Source organism: Mirounga leonina, unplaced genomic scaffold, assembly GCF_011800145.1.
Source record: "Mirounga leonina isolate KUSES-001 unplaced genomic scaffold, KU_Mleo_1.0 Mir_53, whole genome shotgun sequence".
In the NCBI taxonomy this organism is placed as follows: Eukaryota; Metazoa; Chordata; class Mammalia; order Carnivora; family Phocidae; genus Mirounga; species Mirounga leonina.
The window spans coordinates 42,077,535-42,096,270 of record NW_023270807.1 but is presented as its reverse complement, the minus strand read 5'-3'; the positions used below and the strand labels follow the sequence as shown (position 1 = coordinate 42,096,270).

Here is an 18,736-nt window from a genome sequence, read left to right as displayed (position 1 = left end):
TTGTGGAATGTAGGTTAGTTTAGGGGCGGCTGCCTGTTTAGGGGACCCCAGAAGACTGGAAAATTTCTGAGCACTCAAAGCACATACTGCAAACCCCAAAAGCACATCCCCAAACTTTACATTTTTGAAAAGAATAAAAAAATTAAAAAATTTTGTGTTGTTTTATTTTTTGTAAGTAATCTCTACACCCAACGTGGGGCTTGAACTCATGACCCCAAGATCAAGGGTTGAATGCGTAACCAACGGAGTCAGCCAGGTGTCCCTGAAAATTTTTTAATGTTAAAAAAAGACAAAAGATTTGGAATAAAGGCTCACTGATGAGCATGCCAAATTCACTATTCTCTGGGGCAAAGATCTCTAGCCTGATGCATACTGAAAGATATAAAGTACGTAAAACAGGCTATAAATACACTTTACAAATTTTGTCTTATACTTAAAAAGAATGCAATACCTTTGCCCTTTTCCGAAGAAGTTTTGCTAGTCGAACCACATAAGGTTTAAATTCTCGTTGGTGTATGCCCTGCCTTCTGACTTCCAAACCGGAGTCATCTGAGGCTTCTGGAATAAAGGCCCATCGGTACCTACGTATAGAAGAATTTCAACACTGCTAAGACAAGATGTGCCATGTAAGACGAGGCCACATGAGTGCAGTGGAAAGATCACGACCCCATCACTCAAACAGATTCCAGTGGCAGCTGTGCTGCTTGCAGCCCCGTCACCCAGGGCAGGATTCTTCATCTGACCCTTTTCTTCCCCATGAAATAAAGATACTATTAACTACCTCACAGGGTTGTAAACAGTAAATAAGCAAAGTGTTCATTTTTGGTCAGGAGCATAAAGCAAGTAATTGAAATGATTCCATCCTCATTTGTTAATGGTCAAAATCTCTACCATGTACTTGGTCAGGTGATCCCACACACACAAGGAGGCAAAGAAATAAAAAAATTAAGTAGGACTTCTTTCATACCTCCCTTGTATTTTTGTTTTTATTTTCATCTTCAATAAGTGAAATTAATATCTGACTATGGGAAAAGTTCAAACAGTATAAAAGGACATAGTAAAGAAAAGTGGTCTGTCTCCCTCTCACCACAGGATCCATTAATAGCATGTTTCCTGTGTGTCCACCTAGGTAGGGTTCGTGAATAGGGCACATCTGCCCACAACCATCCTCTTTTTTTTTTTTTTAAAGATTTTACTTATTTATTTGAGAGAGAGAGAATGAGAGACAGAGAGCATGAGAGGGAGGAGGGTCAGAGGGAGAAGCAGACTCCCCGCCGAGCAGGGACCCCAATGCGGGACTCGATCCCGGGACTCCAGGATCATGACCTGAGCCGAAGGCAGTCGCTTAACCAACTGAGCCACCCAGGCGCCCCCATCCTTCTTTTTAATGAAGTTAAAAAAAGCATGACTAGGGCGCCTGGGTGGCTCAGTCGTTAAGCGTCTGCCTTCGGCTCAGGTCATGATCCCAGGGTCCTGGGATCGAGTCCCACATCGGGCTCCCTGCTCTGCGGGAAACCTACTTCTTCCTCTCCCACTCCCCCTGCTTGTGTTCCTGCTCTCGCTATGTCTCTCTCTGTCAAATAAATAAATAAAATCTTTAAAACAACAACAAACCCCCCCCCCCAAAAACACAAAAATATGACTATTGCTTGTTCTGATTTAATTAGATATCTTAGAGATAATATCCTATAAAAACCCCATTCTCTTTAACAACTACACAGAACTCCAGTGTTGGAATGAACTGAATTAACCCGTCCTAGATTGTCCCATTTCTTGCTATTACAAATAATGCCACAATGGCTACCCTCACGTAATGCTGATTTTTGTACACGTCTGACAGTATAGCGATAGGGTAAGTTCTTGGAAACAATTACTGGCTTAAAGTGTATCTTGAATTTTGGTAAATACAACTTCCTTGGAGAATTACTGGACGGTATCTGTGTATGCTTGCAACTAGAATAATGCTTCTCTTAAGGTTACAGAGAAATATACTTTTAGATCTTTACCATTATGATGGTTATTTGTAAGTGGAACTTCTGAGTATGGCTTTTCCAGTGTTTACAGGTCATTTCTTTTCTATGAACCATTTGTTAACTGTCAATGGCTCATTTTCCTACGGGGTTACTGATTTTTACATATTAAGCAAGTTCACAAATATCTTTCCCCAACTCATTGCTGCCTTTTCCACTTCATGGTAGTTTTTGGTCACACAGAAACCTTTAAGATTTTTTATGGTTATTAAATATCTTTAACTTCTGAAATATATATCATGTGTAGAAAGATATTACTCTTTCAAGATTAAATTCTCCATGTCATCTTCTACTACTTTATAGATTTTTAAAAAAACAGTAGTTTAAAAAAAAATTAGTACTTTTTTTTTTTTTTAGTATTACAGCCTGTTTCATCCCTTTTCTTTAGTAAGGCTGTCCTAACAAGTAAACAGGATGAACTCATTTTGGTTCTGATCACGGAAGCCAAAAATCAGTACCATGAGCATACTACTTAATGTTCTTCCTAGAGCCCCGAAGACTATAGTTCTATCACTTTTGTGACGATAGGCCTCCTAAATGAATTCTGGCCACTCTTTCCGACAATTCTGCTTATGGTCCCTTTCTGAATTTCTTCAGGAGTAACATCAGTTTAAAGATATGTGACTCCTCAAATTTATTAAGTAGGTGTACTTTTCAAATGGAAGAAAAAAAGGAACTAGAAATAATCTATAAAGAATTTCTAGTTCTTACCATTAAATTTAGTGAAAAGTAAGCTTGTGAAACAGCACTTTTTAGAGACTTAAGCATGTCCAGTATAGAAAGCAGATTCTGGTAGCTTACTCTTTATCCTACTGGTAACTCCATTCCAGAAGAAAAATAAAACACATTATATATAAAAACATATTTAATCATATGGATAAATTCTCAAGTTATCTTAGCTACATTTGATAAAACAATCTCACATAGTTTGCCTATTAAAAAATTTAAATATGAAAAGCCATAATGAAAGATTTTTGAACACTTATGAGAATTTACTTCTATTAAGTTTCTCCCTAGTCCCCTCTGCTATCATCTCTCCAATTCAGTTCACTATCATCTGAAATTAAAGCCTCCTTGATTCCAGGCTTGCCCATCTCCAGTCCTCTGTCCAAACTATGCAGCCAAAGTAAAACTCCTAAAATGCAAGTCTGGTAACATCACTTCATTCCTTATTATGATTCAGTGGGTTCCCGCTGTCCTTAGGTTCAAGTCAAATGCTCTAATACAGCTCACAAGGCCTTACATTATTCAGCCCCTTTCCAGCCTCTTCTCACAACATTCTGCTCCTACAATATTGATTCCTCAGCATTTCACACAAACCAGGTCCATTCCAACCCCCCAGACTCCACGTGTTGTCCCCCTTGTTCTTCACCATGTCAGGATAAATCTGCACTGGGGCCTAAAGCTAGGAGGGGGTCTCTGCTGTATGACCTCAACAGCCTCCTGCATGTCAGCCATCAGAACACCCAGCATGCATTCAACTGGACTGGAAGCTGCTGAGTCACATATCCCACTGCCTCACATACGGTAGGTATTTAATTTGTTAACTAAATGCTGTTAATTTATCCACAGCAACCATTTACTTCCAGTTAACTGTTGCACTCCCCCCAAAATATTTCAACTTACACAAAAAACTTTTAAATTAGTCCTAGATGTCAGTTACCAAAGCAAATGCATTTTCAAAAATACCCATTTAAGATCCTTGCTTTTACTTACATCTGAAACTGAGGAAGATTTTCGGAGGGCAATGCCAGAGCCAAATCCAAAAATTTGCAAGCAGAAAGATAGAGGTTTAACCACCGCTGGCTGTTATATGAAGTAGAAAAGCCATTACCTCCTGTGTAGGTTGTCTCCAGACCAGCCACAGAGGGGCCTGAAGTCCTGTAAGCAGCAGACAGTGGTGTCAGCAGTTGCACCCCATTTCCTAACAGGTGATTCCCAAAGTGCCAGCTAACAGTTCTCATTCCGGTACGTGTACCAGTAACTGCTGAGCAAGGTCATGACTAAATTAATTTTGCTCTTTTCCAATAAAAGCTTTCCCTCCCCCCCCCTTCTCCACCCTTTTTTAGGCAGGGTGAGAGAGTGAGCAGAGGAGGGGCAGAGGGAGAGGCAAAGAGAATCTCAAGCGGCCTCCAAGCCCAGTGCAGACCCCAATGTGGGGCTCGATCTCAGGACCTTGAGATCGTGACCTGAGCCAAAATGAAGAGTCGGGGGCTTAACTGACTGAGCCACACAGGTGCCCCTAAAAAGTTCACTTATGTTGAAAATGTAAAAATAGTACAGAATAACTTAAGTTACACTCAAGAAATAGAAAAATACAAGCTGTAAAACCAACAGACCTCCCTATTACTCGATGTCTCTCTGTAAAGATTGGGGGGAAGGTCTTTCTATAAAAACAGTTATTAGGACTGGTGAATTTTTTTTTTTTTTTAAATAGACCTAGCAACTGAAGAATAAAATATATTCAAGACACATGGTGTTAAAGGAAACTTTTCAATTTATAAACTTACTTGTACAAAAGTTCCTACATATATAAAAAACTATTTAGTCATATTAGTACATTACCTGTACTAAAAAGAATAAAGTGTAGTACACTGAGATCATGCTGGAAGATCTGGATATACGGATACGTTATTTACAGGTTACCTGACATGATAGGTTTTGCTGATGTTTCAGGGACAACATATGACCTACCAAAACCAACATGGTTCAGGAGCTGAAATAATATTGCTTTAAACTAAATTTGTCTCGAAGACAAAGGCCATGCGTGTTGACAGTTTAGTCTAAAATGGTTAAGGAATAAATGACACTATATTATATCCAAATATGATCATTTGGATCAATTATATCCAAATAACAGATGAATATACAGAGTATTCATATAAAACAGTATCTATACTCTCCTAGTTGTAACATTCTGGATGACTTTAGGATGCTGAACACTGACAAGAAAATATGGAAATGTATTACATATTACCGTGAAATATCTTCGTCAGCGGTGAGTTCCTGCTCCATCAGTAAAAATACCTGTACCTGAAGACCATGAAATTCATGTTAAATATTTAAACTTGACATTTAATGTTTCTTTCAAGTTCTCTTTAGGATATATTTTCATTAAACCAAAAATAAATTTTAGGGTCCGATCAAATTAAACCATACCTAGTTTCTGAAAGTTAAACTGCAAAGTTAGCACAGAGCCTTCCTAATAACTTGACTGACCTGGGATGAAGCCAAGCTTTTGTCTGGTGATGATGGAACATGGTTACAGTTACTTTAAAAAAATATTAAAGCCAATGTCTTTGTGAGGATTATAAAGGCTTGGGTTTTCGGAGTTACAGATTCACTTTCCTTTCTTTACTCATGTCCTCTTCCCCAGCTCCCCAAATCACTCAGGTGAGGGTGATGGTATGGTCCAGGGAGGAGAACGGATGGGTGTGGTGGGACTCAGGAAGGCTGACTGTTTGGGAGATTACAAAATCTATGAAAGTCTCCGTAAAGGAAGCTTAGCTCGGGTAAGTGCTGCCCTTCCAGAGTGAGCACGTGCCTCATGGCAGCTAACCCAGCGAAGCCAGCTCGCAGCCCTCCAGGGGCACCGCTACAGCGGCCTGCAACCAGGCCTGGAAGCCATGACCAAAAATTTGGTGTTCTTGAAGAGAAGACATGAAACCAGATCAGACGAAGTAACGATTTCCAAGGAAGTTTCAGCTGTGTGGAGATGGAATCTGACTAGTTTTACCATTTTCTTTCTTTTTTTTTTTTTTTTTAAAGATTTTATTCATTTCTTTGACAGAGAGAGAGAGAGAAAGCACAAGCAGGCAGAGAGGCAGGCAGAGGGAGAGGGAGAAGAAGGTTCTCCACTGAGCAGGGAGCCCGACATGGGGCCTGATCCCAGGATTCCGGGATCACGACCCGAGCCGAAGGCAGCCGCTCAACCGACTGAGCCACCCGGGCGCCCCTAGTTTTACCATTTTCAACTGTAAAAATTGTCAGTAACAAGCTTATTAACGAGAGTTCGGTTCTTTTCCAAGATTAATTTTTATCCAGTAAGCCTGTTGATGCTAATCACACTGTTTTAACCTCAGGATTAAAATTAACTCACAAGTTCTGTAATCATGGTAGGCCAGAGTGAGGTAAGATGTTGTGGAGACATTCTTAAAAGTAACACTCTGAAAAACAGGAATACTTGCGAGTGAAGAGTTGGCACCTGGGGCAAACGGAGACTCTCAACCAATCTCTCTGAAAGACATGCAGTGTATTTTCAATAGGTTAATAGTGACGATCATTTTCATGTAAGCTTTTCCATATAAGCTAGCCTACTACTTCTCGAACTATCTGGTGAAGGATCAATTTAAAAAATAAATTTCCAATCTGTTGCAGATTGTTACTTTAATAAAATACAATAAAAATGAATTACTAGAAAAAAGTCAAAGGAAGATATAAAATACAGATGCCATTTTCTTATTAGATTCAACAGATTCTGTCAAATTTTCTTAAGTAAGTTTAAAATGCTTACTCTAAATTTCTGTACTTTTCATGGACGGGATAATAGCCTGGTACTGGTCCAGAGACCACACTTTTGAGTAGCACTGATTTGGTCAGCTTTAAAAATAAAATCACATGATAAATAGTGTGCAATGTTGCCTATCAGACACTCGGTAGAAAGGGTTAGGAAAGACGCAGCCATTTATCTTCTGAGAGAAATGATCTCACTAAAGAGATGACAACTGTCCTTCCCAGCCCAGTCCCCAATGGTGGTTGTTGAAGCTGGTGGCTGCATAAGTGCACGAACCTCGGTATGGAACAATTCTGCCCCAGGCCAAGTTCATCTAAACCCATTTGGTAAAGCTGATAATCAAAAACCTTATGCAATCCCCCATATAAATGACAGATCTCAAATGTTACTTCTGGCCAAAATGTCTCTGCTCTGCCTATATTTTAGTTCTCCTTAAACAGCCCCTTATCCACAATAAAAAAAAATCCCACTAACATGTCTGCCCGCAGCAAAATAGTCTTATGCCTCATCTTTAAACATGAATTCTTTAGGAAACTCAAACCAAACAAAAAATAGAGACCATATTTAGGCAAATACTATAAATTCAGTGCTTGATGTTTTTTTACATGCTGGTGATGGTAATTTTTGTTGATTCTGCAGAACAGATTTCTGTTTCTACAACATTCTCCATCCACCTACACTTGGTATATTTCACCCCAACTTATAGCTTAAGGAAAGTATTTCCTAAGGAACAAAAAAACATAGTTTGGAAGACAGAGAAAATAGGTTTTCACTATTTACCTTGTATATCTGGAAGATATTTCTGGTACTGGTCAATTTCACTGCTAAAAATAGCAAATGCTAATCTTTTGAGAAGCATGGCTCTCTGCTCTAGCTCCACATCTCGGTTTGCAAAGAGGTTAAGGGAACTGCTCTGAGCCACAGCTACACGAGCTGAAAAAGGAACGCAAGCGAGAGGTTGTGATACACTCCTGCAGTCATATGCAAAAAGATTATTCTGTCATCTGTTTTTAAAAATGGCCAGACACCCTGTGACTTCCAAGGGTGGGAGGAGCTTAGGGTAGAGGATTCCCGGCTCTTCTCTGGGGCAGAAGGGCTGGCACACAGACCCAGCACAGGGGAGCAATTGTGAATGTGGAGAGAGAGGAAGATTTAGAAAATTCCAAACACCAACAATGGCATTTTATAAAACCCTTTCACATTTCATGCCATCTGCCTAACGCCTCATTGCTTTAAAAATAATATCTGGCCTGCCCTTTGTAATTTTTGTTCCCTGCATGGAATGCTTTGCCCTTAGGCCTTCCCAGGGTTGGCTTCTTTAGTTTCACCTCACCTGTCAGCTCTTTAGGTGTTACTTAAAATCTATCATATCACCCTACTTTCTTCACAACTATTGACTCCCTGAAATAATCTTATTTATTTGATTAAGGTTAGCATAATGGCCTGGCCCATTTTTGTCTTTTAATAAATACTTGTTGAACAGATGAATTTGAACCTTAAAACAACCCTGTGATGATCAGAGGACGGAGAATATGCTGCCCCTTTTCCAGATGGGAAACTACAGCTTTTGTTCAAGAACTTACACGAAATCATCAGACTTACCCTGCTTTAGTGCTAGTCATTAGTTTAGTAACTTTATACTTAAAACAAAACAAAACAGAACAAAACAAAAAACAACCCCAGGGCACCTGGCTGGCTCAGTCGGAAGAGCTTGTGACTCCTGATCTCAGGATGGTGAGTTCGAGCCCCATGTTGGATGCAGAGATTACTTAAAATAAATAAATAAAATTAAAAAAAACAAGAAAACCCTTTTTTCAGATGAAATACTATAGGAACCCTACTATATAAAACCAATCAAGACAGAGTAGAAGGCGGGTAGAGAGTGATTCTGATCTTCTCGGTCCTTCTTTTTCTTCCTTCAGAGGAGATAAACAGAGCCCCAGCATTTAGAGTGACTTGTCTGACAGGCTGAACCCAGCTGTCAGCCCTTCCCTGCCCCCTCAACTTGTCAGTCTTTCATTCATTTAATCATTTCTCATGGAGTGCTCACGATGTGCCAAGTGCTATGCTGTGTGCTGGGGGAACAATTTAGACACAAATTAGACATGACCAAACAGTTCTACTGATTATTTATCACCTGTTGTCCTCCTTACATTTTTTAAAAAGACTTTATTTATTTGAGAGAGCAAGTGAGCGAGCGAGAGAGCGTGAGCAGGGGGAGGGGCAGAGGGCGAGGGAGAAGCAGACTCCCCGCTGAGTGGGGAGCCTGACTCACCCAGGATCAGGACCTGAGCCAAAGTCAGACCCTTTAACTGATTGAGCCACCCAAGCGTCCCATCCTCTTTCAATTTTAACATTCCATCCCTACAGGATATTAAGTATAACTTGACAAAGAGCTAATTCAGTAGTTTCTAGAGAAGAACAAGGTAAACAATAAGAATGGGTCATGATCAGGAAATACACTGCTTAGGCTTCCCATAATACTCACTCATCAAATCTCTAAATGTTGTTTTATCATGTGTCATCAGATTGTCCATAATTGCTCTCCAACTGAAAGAAACAAGGATTATGATACGTAATTAAGATTTTGTTGCTGTTACCATTAAAAACAGTGTTCTACTTTGCAGGACAGTCGCTGGTTTCAGTGAGATGCATTATCACACTGAATGAAAGCAAGACCACGACTTACTGATTAACACAAGAGGCATCCATCTGAAAGAAACTGGGATCCATAAAGAGGTCAAAGGCTTCTTTTTTCCAAGCTCTCCGTGTGTACTGATACCCGCTAAGACTGCTAAGCAGCTGGACACAGGCCCGGTAACTAGGGGCGTTATGCGCACTAGGAGGAAGGAGAACCAGAACCACTTTAACCGATATGGTCTAACTTGAATCATGTGATTCATATATCACATTCACCTAGAACGATGATATGAAATGAAGGCCCATAACAGAAATAATGTTTTTCTTTAAAAATCATTACAATTCAAAGCAAAAATAATGTCATTTTGTGGTAATTCCAAAAACGGCAATAAAGGAACACAATTTGTTTCTAATAGGCTTTGAATTAAGAAAACTACTTTAATAAGAGTACCTGTGATTTCGGAGGTAGGGCACAACATAATGCATAATATTTACAAGTAAAGGAATAACCCGTTCCTTTTCATCACTATAGAAAACCATATCCAAAAGATGAGCCAAAACCTAAAAAACATAAGAAATGAAGTATAATCTAGCAGCTAAAACTGACAGCATTTGGAGGTGGGTTTCAGTCTGTAAGTCGAACACCTAGAATACCTTAAAATTATAAAAATCTAAAATCAGATGTCACTAAACCATTTTTATATGAATGGTTTCTGTCACTCTGTTTTTTGCCCACTATAAATATAGGAGTATGAGCAAATTTTTACTATTTCCAACTGAGATAGCGAAGTATAGAAAAAGAGAGATCAAGAACCTTCTAATGTGACAGTGAGTAAACAATGAATTAAAGACTAGATACTCAGTATTCTCTTTCTCTGACAGTTAAAAGAGGGCTTGAAATAAACTAACCAAATGAACCAAGCTGTTTAAGTCCCAACTCTATCAATTAATAGCTCTTTGGCCTTAGTCATATTGTTCTAATCTTTATGAGACTTTGTATCCACAACTGAAAAGGGGAAACAAAAGTGACCTACAAGGCTATATAACAGGATATTAAAAAAACAGCATGTCAGAGGATAGATCTAAAAATATTTGATAAACTGTAAAATATTTCAGTGTGGCAAGCATCATTAAGCATCATTATACCACCTCTAACCCTCCTGATCATACTGTGATACAAAAGCACTTTTCTTTTTAAAAATCATACTTAAAAAAACAGTGCATGGGGAAGGAAGCAGTATCTAAAGCTATCACTAATATTTAACAAACTAAATAGTCTGAATACAAAGTCAAAACTTTATTCTTTATAGTGATCTCTAGAAGTACAAAATGGTTTTTCAAATTAAAAACTCCTCTGTCAGAATTACCTGCTAATACTGAATTATGACACTGTTTACTTGGAAGTTCATGTGAAAAAACTTGATATTTACCTCAGAAAGTAATGTCAATGCATGGACACTATATACAGAAGGAGTTATGTTTGAAGTTTCCATTGCAGGTGATAACATATCTAAATAAGAGAAAAGACAGGTCAAGGTACAGTTAGACCTTTTCCCCGTAAAAAAAGCTACCTGCTAACATGAGAAAGGGATGATCTTATGGTGCTTACAGTGCTAGTTGCCAGGATCGTAGTAAACAGGTGCCTATAAATATGAACCCCAATGTTTGAAATCAATACCTTCAACATCAGATTCCAAATTGGTTCCATCCACCATTATTTTGGGAGAAGGCTTAACTTCAAGATTTCGTCGCAGCCATGTTGTCTGTTCCAAAGAAGAACCAGCAATGGCACCAATTGCATCCACTATTTTATGAGTCACGTCCTAAAGAAACAAGGAAAAAAAACACTCCCTGTATATGTGTGCATGTGCGCACACACACGTGCTCCTAACTTCAGAGATGATCTTATTTAACCTTATCTTTTTAGAGCTGAGGGCACCGAGACACAGAGTTTTGGCAACGGCCCTCAATTCAGAATGCCTTACCTGAAGGTCTCTTTGGTCTTTTTTATTTTCCAAACTAGGGTTTTTCATAATAAACTCATTCAGAACCCTAAAAGGGCCAAAGGGAAAAAAACAAAACAAAACAGGAAATATCAGTGTAAAGGAAATGATGCAATCTGATTTCTCCCAGTGACCAAGTGGCTTTGTGTCCTCAACTTCTATTTTATGTGTTTAATGAATGTATGAGTATCCTATGACTCTGTTGAAAGGAATAAACATATGCACAAAAACACATGTAAAGGATGTTCCTGACAGCTTATTCATAAAAACACCAAATTGGAAAGAACCCCAAAGTCCAGCAACAGAAGAGAATTTGTAGCATAATCATACAGTGAAATACTGAACAGCAATGAAACTTAATAAATTATAGCTACATGAAATTACACGGATGAATCTTATAAACATAAGTTGTGTGAAAGAAGCAGACACAAAATAAAATATTTACATATACTTAGAGTTCAAAAAAAAGGGCAAAATTTATCTGTGGTGTTAGAGGCCAGAATAATGGTTATCTTTGGGGAGAAGGTTCAGACAGTAATTGGGAGGGGAACTGAGGAGACATACGGTGTTTTATTTCTTAATTTAGACTTGAATTATATAGTTGATGTGTTCACTCTAATAACTTGTGGGGTAGTGTACTAATTATTTGTATATTTTTCTGTTTGTTTTATGTATCAACAAAAAAGTAAAAAAAAAAAAAAACAAAAAACCCCAGCAATTTTAAATTGTAAGAGAAATGGCTTCTAATCCTGTGTGTATGTAACAGATTAAAAATACTTCATGAATGAAAAAAAATTTCAACTTCTGTTGTTTGCTAAAATTCCACTCGATATTTACTCTGACATTTATCTTTTATTAAGATAAATTATATGCATAATTATTTCCAAACTAACATGTGAGGTTATTTTGAAAAGCAACCTTCATATCAATTTCTATTTTATAATTAAGAATTTTTAGAACATCAGTGGAATGGTCGGTAGTAAACAAACATTCAATATGAGAACATGTTGACTGTCGCTGGCCATTGAAGACCTCATTGGACTGTCTGAGGTAATGTAAAAAGGTTGGGGAAAAGTTTACTCTATTCCTCCCCCCCCTTATATCTTAAGCAGTCCTTTTCAAACTTTAGTGTATACTCACTCAAATCACTTGGGGATCTTGCTAGAAAGCAGATTCTAATTGGGGTGGTCTGGGGTAAAGCCTGTTTATGTTCAGGGCCCTGAACTCAAATGACTTTCCTCTATGAAGTTCCCCATCAGCCATCCTACTCATCCCGAAAGTAACTACTATTACAAGTTTTATGTTAGTACATTTACATTTTGTATAAACACGCATTGTTTCTTCCCTACGGCCTCCTGCCTTTTTTTCAGGTCTCATACCATATGCCTAGTTCTATACCTTGAGAATTCCATGAGAAGACAGTGATCGCGTGGTCACCCAAAACATCTGTTATTCAGCAATTAGGACAGTGATCATTATTCTGTTCTTCAAAATAGTATTTTTAAGCGAAATTGCTTACCCAAGTATAAGAAACTGCCCTGGGGCTGGAAGACTCAGTTGTATAGAGTCTTTCAGAAGTATCAACAGTGATGCCCAGCTATCCACTAAATTGGGCACTGGAATTCTGCAAGATAAATATAGTTGCGTATATATAGAGAGAGGCACAGCAAACTTCAGTTTTCTTTATATTTTCCCACAGCCTTTAACACATTTTCCTACTAGTTTCTCTGAAACATTCCCTAAATTTGTATAGAATATGATAGGACAAAATTCCTAAAAGCCTTATGTTTTCTATTAATATTATATATATAAAAAAAACCCAACACATATAAAATATACAGTGTGACTTATTAGTACAGAAATTTTGCTAGAGAAATCCCAGTTTTAATTACATGGACTCTCAGAAGTAAAATACAATTGCAGTAAGTCTCAGTTTAATTACTGACATCATAGTCACTTGCTCTTGGTCCTATCCTCTCCATTTATATTAGCTCTTTTTCCTTCACCTATGAGTCTTTATCTCATCGAAGGGAGAGTTACCAATCTGTCCTGAACCAAGTGGTCTCACATCTAGAGAAATTAAGATTATCTCTGTTTCAGTCTGGCCTTAACCATAACACCTCTATGTATCTAAGTTCAGACGATAGGTAGTCCTTGCTCTAAATCACAATCAGTTTAAATATACTACCTAACCTAACTTTATAAATGTTAGTCATAGATCACAAATTGATGCCAAGTTTGGTGATTAATATGGAACTGCCTTATAAGGGAGGATTAAGATTGAGGTCTTCAGTAAGAAGTTTATCAAAACTCAACTGACTTCTGTTCAGGGGAACACAAAACTGGAATACCAGAACAAGAAGATATTTTATCATCATTCCTAATGTTAAAAAAAAAGTCAGATTAGATTACCACATGTTCACCCATATTAAAGTAATAATGGATTCAGTGGCAACAGGCATGGTTTCAAGAGTTGGATTCAGCATTTCATTTATACTTAAATGATTTTCTTACAATTCATTGTTTCAGTAGCCATAGAATCTCTACTACACTTAGGTCTTTAGGTTTGCAGGATCTGCCTGGCTGGCTCATTAACATACCCATTGACTTGTATAAATATATCCACAGACAATGTTGCTAGCATTTGTTCTTTTAGTTTTAAAAGGAAAAATTAGCAACTTCTTGAAAGGATTCAGGTGCTTGTCTCCTCTATTCCCTGACTTTTACACATTACTAATGCAGAAAGGAGAGATTTATATCAGTTATCTTACCTTTGAATATAAGCATAGAAAAACTGAAGCATGCAGACTTCCAAAGAAAGATGTTTCTATAAACAAAAGAAATCAATTTTACATTGAAGAAAAATGCTGCTTTAGCTTTTTTATTGTTGCAACTACTCTGTACTTTACTGCCAATTTTTAATATAAAACATTAAAAGAAAACAAAAACACTAGTTTGTCATAAAAAATAAAGCCATGCGAACTCATTTAGTAGAAAAAAACTTAACCCAAGATCTGTTTAAAAAGTTGAAAATGGACAGAAGAAATCAAAAGGTTCTCAAACCTCCCCCACCACACATCAAAAGTTGATACTCCAGCCATTATTTTTAAATGATCCATTTACTCTGTAAGCATCAACATCAGTTTTAATCAGCTTATATTATACTTGGGTGGTGCTAGCAGAATTGGGTTGAAAATTTTTACAAAATTAGAATTTAAATCTATTTTACTACAAGTTTCTGCTAACTTAGTGTAGTTTGTTTAAATCTGAGACCAACTCCTAATAGCCTCCTAATGTAGTCTTTAACTAGAGATAGTGCCGAGTGTGCTAATTTCTAACGACAAGTGTTTTCTTTTTTATTATATGTTATACTCGGCACTACACTAAGTTAGCAGAAACTGGTAGTAAAAGAGGGGAGATGAACCATGAGAGACTGGACTCTGAGAAACAAACTGAGGGTTCTAGAGGGGAGGGGGTGGGGGGATGGGCTAGCCCGGTGATGGGTATTAAAGAGGGCACGTTCTGCATGGAGCACTGGGTGTTACACGCAAGCAATGAATCATGGAACACTACATCAAAAACTAATGATGTAATGTATGGTGATTAACATAATAAAATAAAATTAAAAAAATTAGTAACAGGCAAGGAAATGATACTGATGTCCACTGACATTTACCGATTTGTTCCTTTTTAGTACCAACTATTCCCCTGAAGGTTCCCCTTTATCACACACAAAAATCCAGTATCTAATGGATTCAGAATTTAGACTCAGAGCAAGGAGGCAGCCATTGGAAGGTGTGGTGGTGGAATTTGCTCGTTTTCATATCCTTCATGCCTAGTCCAATGTCTGGCACAAGCAGATGCTCAATTGCTCAATATTATGCTGAATTGAGCTTTCACATGCAAATTTAAAATCCTATCGCAAATGCCGCAGGGGTGATGTTAGAATAGTTAGCATGTTAGAAGTTAACACGGATATTAGCTATTCACACATGCAAGTATACTCTTTCCATTGGCAACTCAAGAAAAAGATAAAATTTTAAAAAATAAACATTTTCAGATATGTGTAACAATTCTGTTTATTTTCTCAGAAAATATGACCTCTTAGTATTGCTGGAACAAAGAACAGAAGAAAGTAGAGAGGGCGCCTGGGTGGCTCAGTTGGTTAAGCGACTGCCTTCGGCTCAGGTCATGATCCTGGAGTCCTGGGATCGAGTCCCGCATCGGGCTCCCTGCTCAGCGGGGAGCCTGCTTCTCCCTCTGACCCTCCCCACTCTCATGCTCTCTCTCTCTCTCTCAAATAAATAAATAAAATCTTTAAAAAAAAATAAAAATAAAAAAAAAAGAAGAAAGTAGAGAAGTCCATAATTTTACTCATTTGCAGACTTTTATATCTGCCTAATTAGAGACAATGTGCTGTGAGTAATGTATTATTATTACTGTATTGTATTATTATTACTATATTATTATTCATTTTCTGTAGCCCTTGCCAAGCACGGGTTTGTACATGGTCAAGAAATGACATTGACTAGAACTAAGGTTATGGCAAAATGTTGGACATTCGTTCCAGAGAGAAAGCAATAAAGAAGCTGTAAAATAATAATAATAATAATAATAATAATAATAATAATAATAATAAGGCAACAACTGAGATCAGCCGACCTTGGGCTCTGGCTTGTGTGTTCTTCCTTTAAATGACCAGAAAAACCTCCCCTAAGAATTCGGTCATACAAGTCTGAACGGCCTTAGACATTCACATAAGAGATCTAAGCAGTGAATGACTCTTCACCGGCTATGGGAATGATCACAATAGCAGTCACTGCAGATACTGATAAATGTTTTGATTACAGTAGTGTGAGGCCAACATGCCTTCCTCTCTGCAATCTGTAAAAGGACAATGCTGTACAAAAAAATATCTTACCTCCCAGCATCATTTTTGAAACAGAATTGTCAATAAATGCAAAGAAAAGCTCTTCTTACCTTGTCCTTGGCTATGGCTGGGGGCTGCTTTAAAACTTCTTTCACGGTCTGCATAACGGTTTCTGCTCTCATGACACTGATGGAGCGAACCAGTTCTACTAGTAGAAGCTGTTCTTCACTCGCTGCAGGAATGACCTGGGTAAACACATCATTGTATCTCTGTATGTAGGTGGGTACATAAGTCTTCTAAGAGAAGTCACAGGATTAAGAGAATATCTCATGGGCTCTTTTTAATATAAAGGACTTTGCAAGTCTCTTGATTAGGTAAAAAAATATATTTTTATCAATACAATGTATATACATCATTTCAAAAAATCAAATAGGACAATAAGCCTTACAAGAAAAGATAGCAGTGTCCTATCCTATATCTCACATTCCCAAAGCAACCCTGCTCAACTCTTAGCTCTTTTCTATTATTTGAGTGATACACAGCTTTTTTTCCCCCATTTCATGATTTTTTTTTTCAATTTCCTACTGACTTCCTACACCAGAAGACAAAAATTTAGCTCCCCTACACTTCTCTCCCTACCTCCCAACATAGTTATGTCACAATTTTACTTAAATCAATATCTAATATTCATTAACTATTTACGGTTGTACTGTGTATTATACTGTCATTACATTTCTTTTACATTTTCTTTTTCCTAGAGTTAATAAACTGCTTTATTTTTGTTTGGTTTTCTCCATCTCTATCATAAATTCATCCCCAAATTACTCCAACAACTGTAAACCTCTTATTACATATTCGAATATATTAGGTAATTAATCTTCTACCCTTTTCCTGTTTTGTTTTTTTTTTTCCCTTGAGACATCTGTTAGAGGTCTTTATGCTCCACCCTGGGTTGGTACTCCCTAGGCTTGCTACAAAGTAACATCTTGATATCTTTTCTGTGATCATCAGTCTAGAAATTCCCTTTCCTTGTCTTCTGTGTCCAAACCCCTCATTCTTGGATCCCGTGTCTTCTTCCTTCTTGGTTTATTCCTCCTCTAATGGAGATGCATCTTCCAGTAGCCGAGAAAGGGTGAATTGATGGTAATACCTTTATAAAAAATAGATACTGCATGGTTCAAAATGCCTTGAGTGACAGTTTGACAGGATAAGGCATTATAGGTTGAAATTAATTTTCCCATCACAATTTCCAGTGCTGCTCTTGATAAGTCTTATCATGATTCCACTGAATAGGAACAGTATTTTCTCTTAAGATTTTCAGATCTTTGATCTCTAGTGTTCTGAAACTGCATGCTGATCTTTGTGTAAATCTCTTTTCATAGTGTCTGTGGAAACTCATTCCCTTCATTTCTGGAGAATTCTCTTGTACCATTTCGTTAATATTTTTTCCCTTCATTTCTTCTGTTCTTTCTGCAAAAAAGATACTGACCCTCCAGTATCACTCTCCTAATTTTCTGATCTCCTTTCCCCTACTTCCCATATCTCTAAGTTTATATTTTATTTCTGGTATTTATCCACTTTCTCTTCCAACACTTGTACTGATTTTGTTTCGTTTCTGCTATAAAAAAAATTTATATCCAAGAAAAATTTTAATTTTTGCAAAGGTCTTTCTTAGAATCTTCTTATATCATGGATGCAATATAGCTTCACCTCTTGCAAGGGCATCACTATTATTACTTACATGTTATTCTGTTACCTGCACTGATTCTTTTGACTTTATCTAGTTGTTTTGGTCACTGTCTATCAATAGTAGAGGCTTTCTTCATGTGGCTGGTAATCCTTGGCTCTTTATTCATATTTAAATGTCAGGAATAATAATACGACTAATATTTACAGAGTGCTTATTAAGTGCCAGGCATTACTCTAAGTGCCACATATCTATATTCTTCCAATTCTCACAACCTCATGAAGTAGTATTTCTACCTCAGGGTCATACAGTTAGTAAAGTAAGAGTTTGGTTTCAAAGTCTGTGCTCGTAACAACTCTGCTATTATTGCTTTTGAAAAAGAAATTAAAAAGTGGTAAGTCAAGCATTTGTGTGCAAGACCAGTGGGCAGGGAGGCCTCCCTGTGTGGTGACTGCAGCCTAGTGTTTTGTTAGTAGCCTCAAAAACTTTAGTAGCTATGTCTTTTTTCTTGGTCAGGTCATCTTCCCAGAAGGAATCCTCAAAATTCCTACCTAAGGGCCATACTGCTTCCTGCTACCTACTGGGGTGAGGCTAGTGCCCAGTTTTCAGTATATAAACTTTTTGCGAATGCTCCTGTTTTCACCATGAAGTCTAATGTACCTGTGTGAATCTTGTGCCCTTGGGTTCAGAGCCTTTCTTGACCAACTCTTTACAGGGCAAACTTGACTCCAATCTCCTGCTTGGGTGCTTAATGCTAATTAAGAGCGGGTGGTTGCTTGAGCTGGGGAAAAGGGATCTAGAAGTTGTCCAGCTGCTCCTTATATAAATTTTCAATCAATCCTCCAGATTTCAGCCGCATTCCAACCCTGTGCCTTTAGAGGTACCTGACACTTCGAATTCCAGAGTCCATCTATAGTTTTACAGTGGAAACTGCTTCCTTTCTTGCAGCAGTTTAGTTATCAATTTTCTCTATTAAATCAGTTACCACACAGA

General features: G+C 37.7%; 1 protein-coding gene across 8 annotated transcripts in view; it reads right to left on the bottom strand.

Annotated features, from left to right (window-relative positions):
• DOP1A (DOP1 leucine zipper like protein A) overlaps positions 1 to 18,736 on the bottom strand; it is a 113,473-nt gene that overhangs the window by 2,930 nt on the left and 91,807 nt on the right. For 4 of the 8 annotated variants that reach the window (XM_034991090.1, XM_034991092.1, XM_034991091.1 and 1 more), the window contains exons 23-36: positions 16,167 to 16,301; positions 13,958 to 14,013; positions 12,706 to 12,810; positions 11,169 to 11,235; positions 10,862 to 11,006; positions 10,614 to 10,693; positions 9,635 to 9,744; positions 9,233 to 9,382; positions 9,032 to 9,093; positions 7,324 to 7,476; positions 6,130 to 6,266; positions 5,008 to 5,063; positions 3,747 to 3,911; positions 452 to 581 (exon numbers count right to left, since the gene is read on the bottom strand). In XM_034991090.1, the coding sequence (XP_034846981.1) occupies positions 452 to 581; positions 3,747 to 3,911; positions 5,008 to 5,063; positions 6,130 to 6,266; positions 7,324 to 7,476; positions 9,032 to 9,093; positions 9,233 to 9,382; positions 9,635 to 9,744; positions 10,614 to 10,693; positions 10,862 to 11,006; positions 11,169 to 11,235; positions 12,706 to 12,810; positions 13,958 to 14,013; positions 16,167 to 16,301 (1,551 nt within the window). Of the gene's footprint in view, positions 1 to 451; positions 582 to 3,746; positions 3,912 to 5,007; positions 5,064 to 6,129; positions 6,267 to 7,323; positions 7,477 to 9,031; positions 9,094 to 9,232; positions 9,383 to 9,634; positions 9,745 to 10,613; positions 10,694 to 10,861; positions 11,007 to 11,168; positions 11,236 to 12,705; positions 12,811 to 13,957; positions 14,014 to 16,166; positions 16,302 to 18,736 lie in introns of those variants that run through there. The other 4 variants (XM_034991095.1, XM_034991096.1, XR_004676627.1 and 1 more) reach the window with 3 other exon arrangements.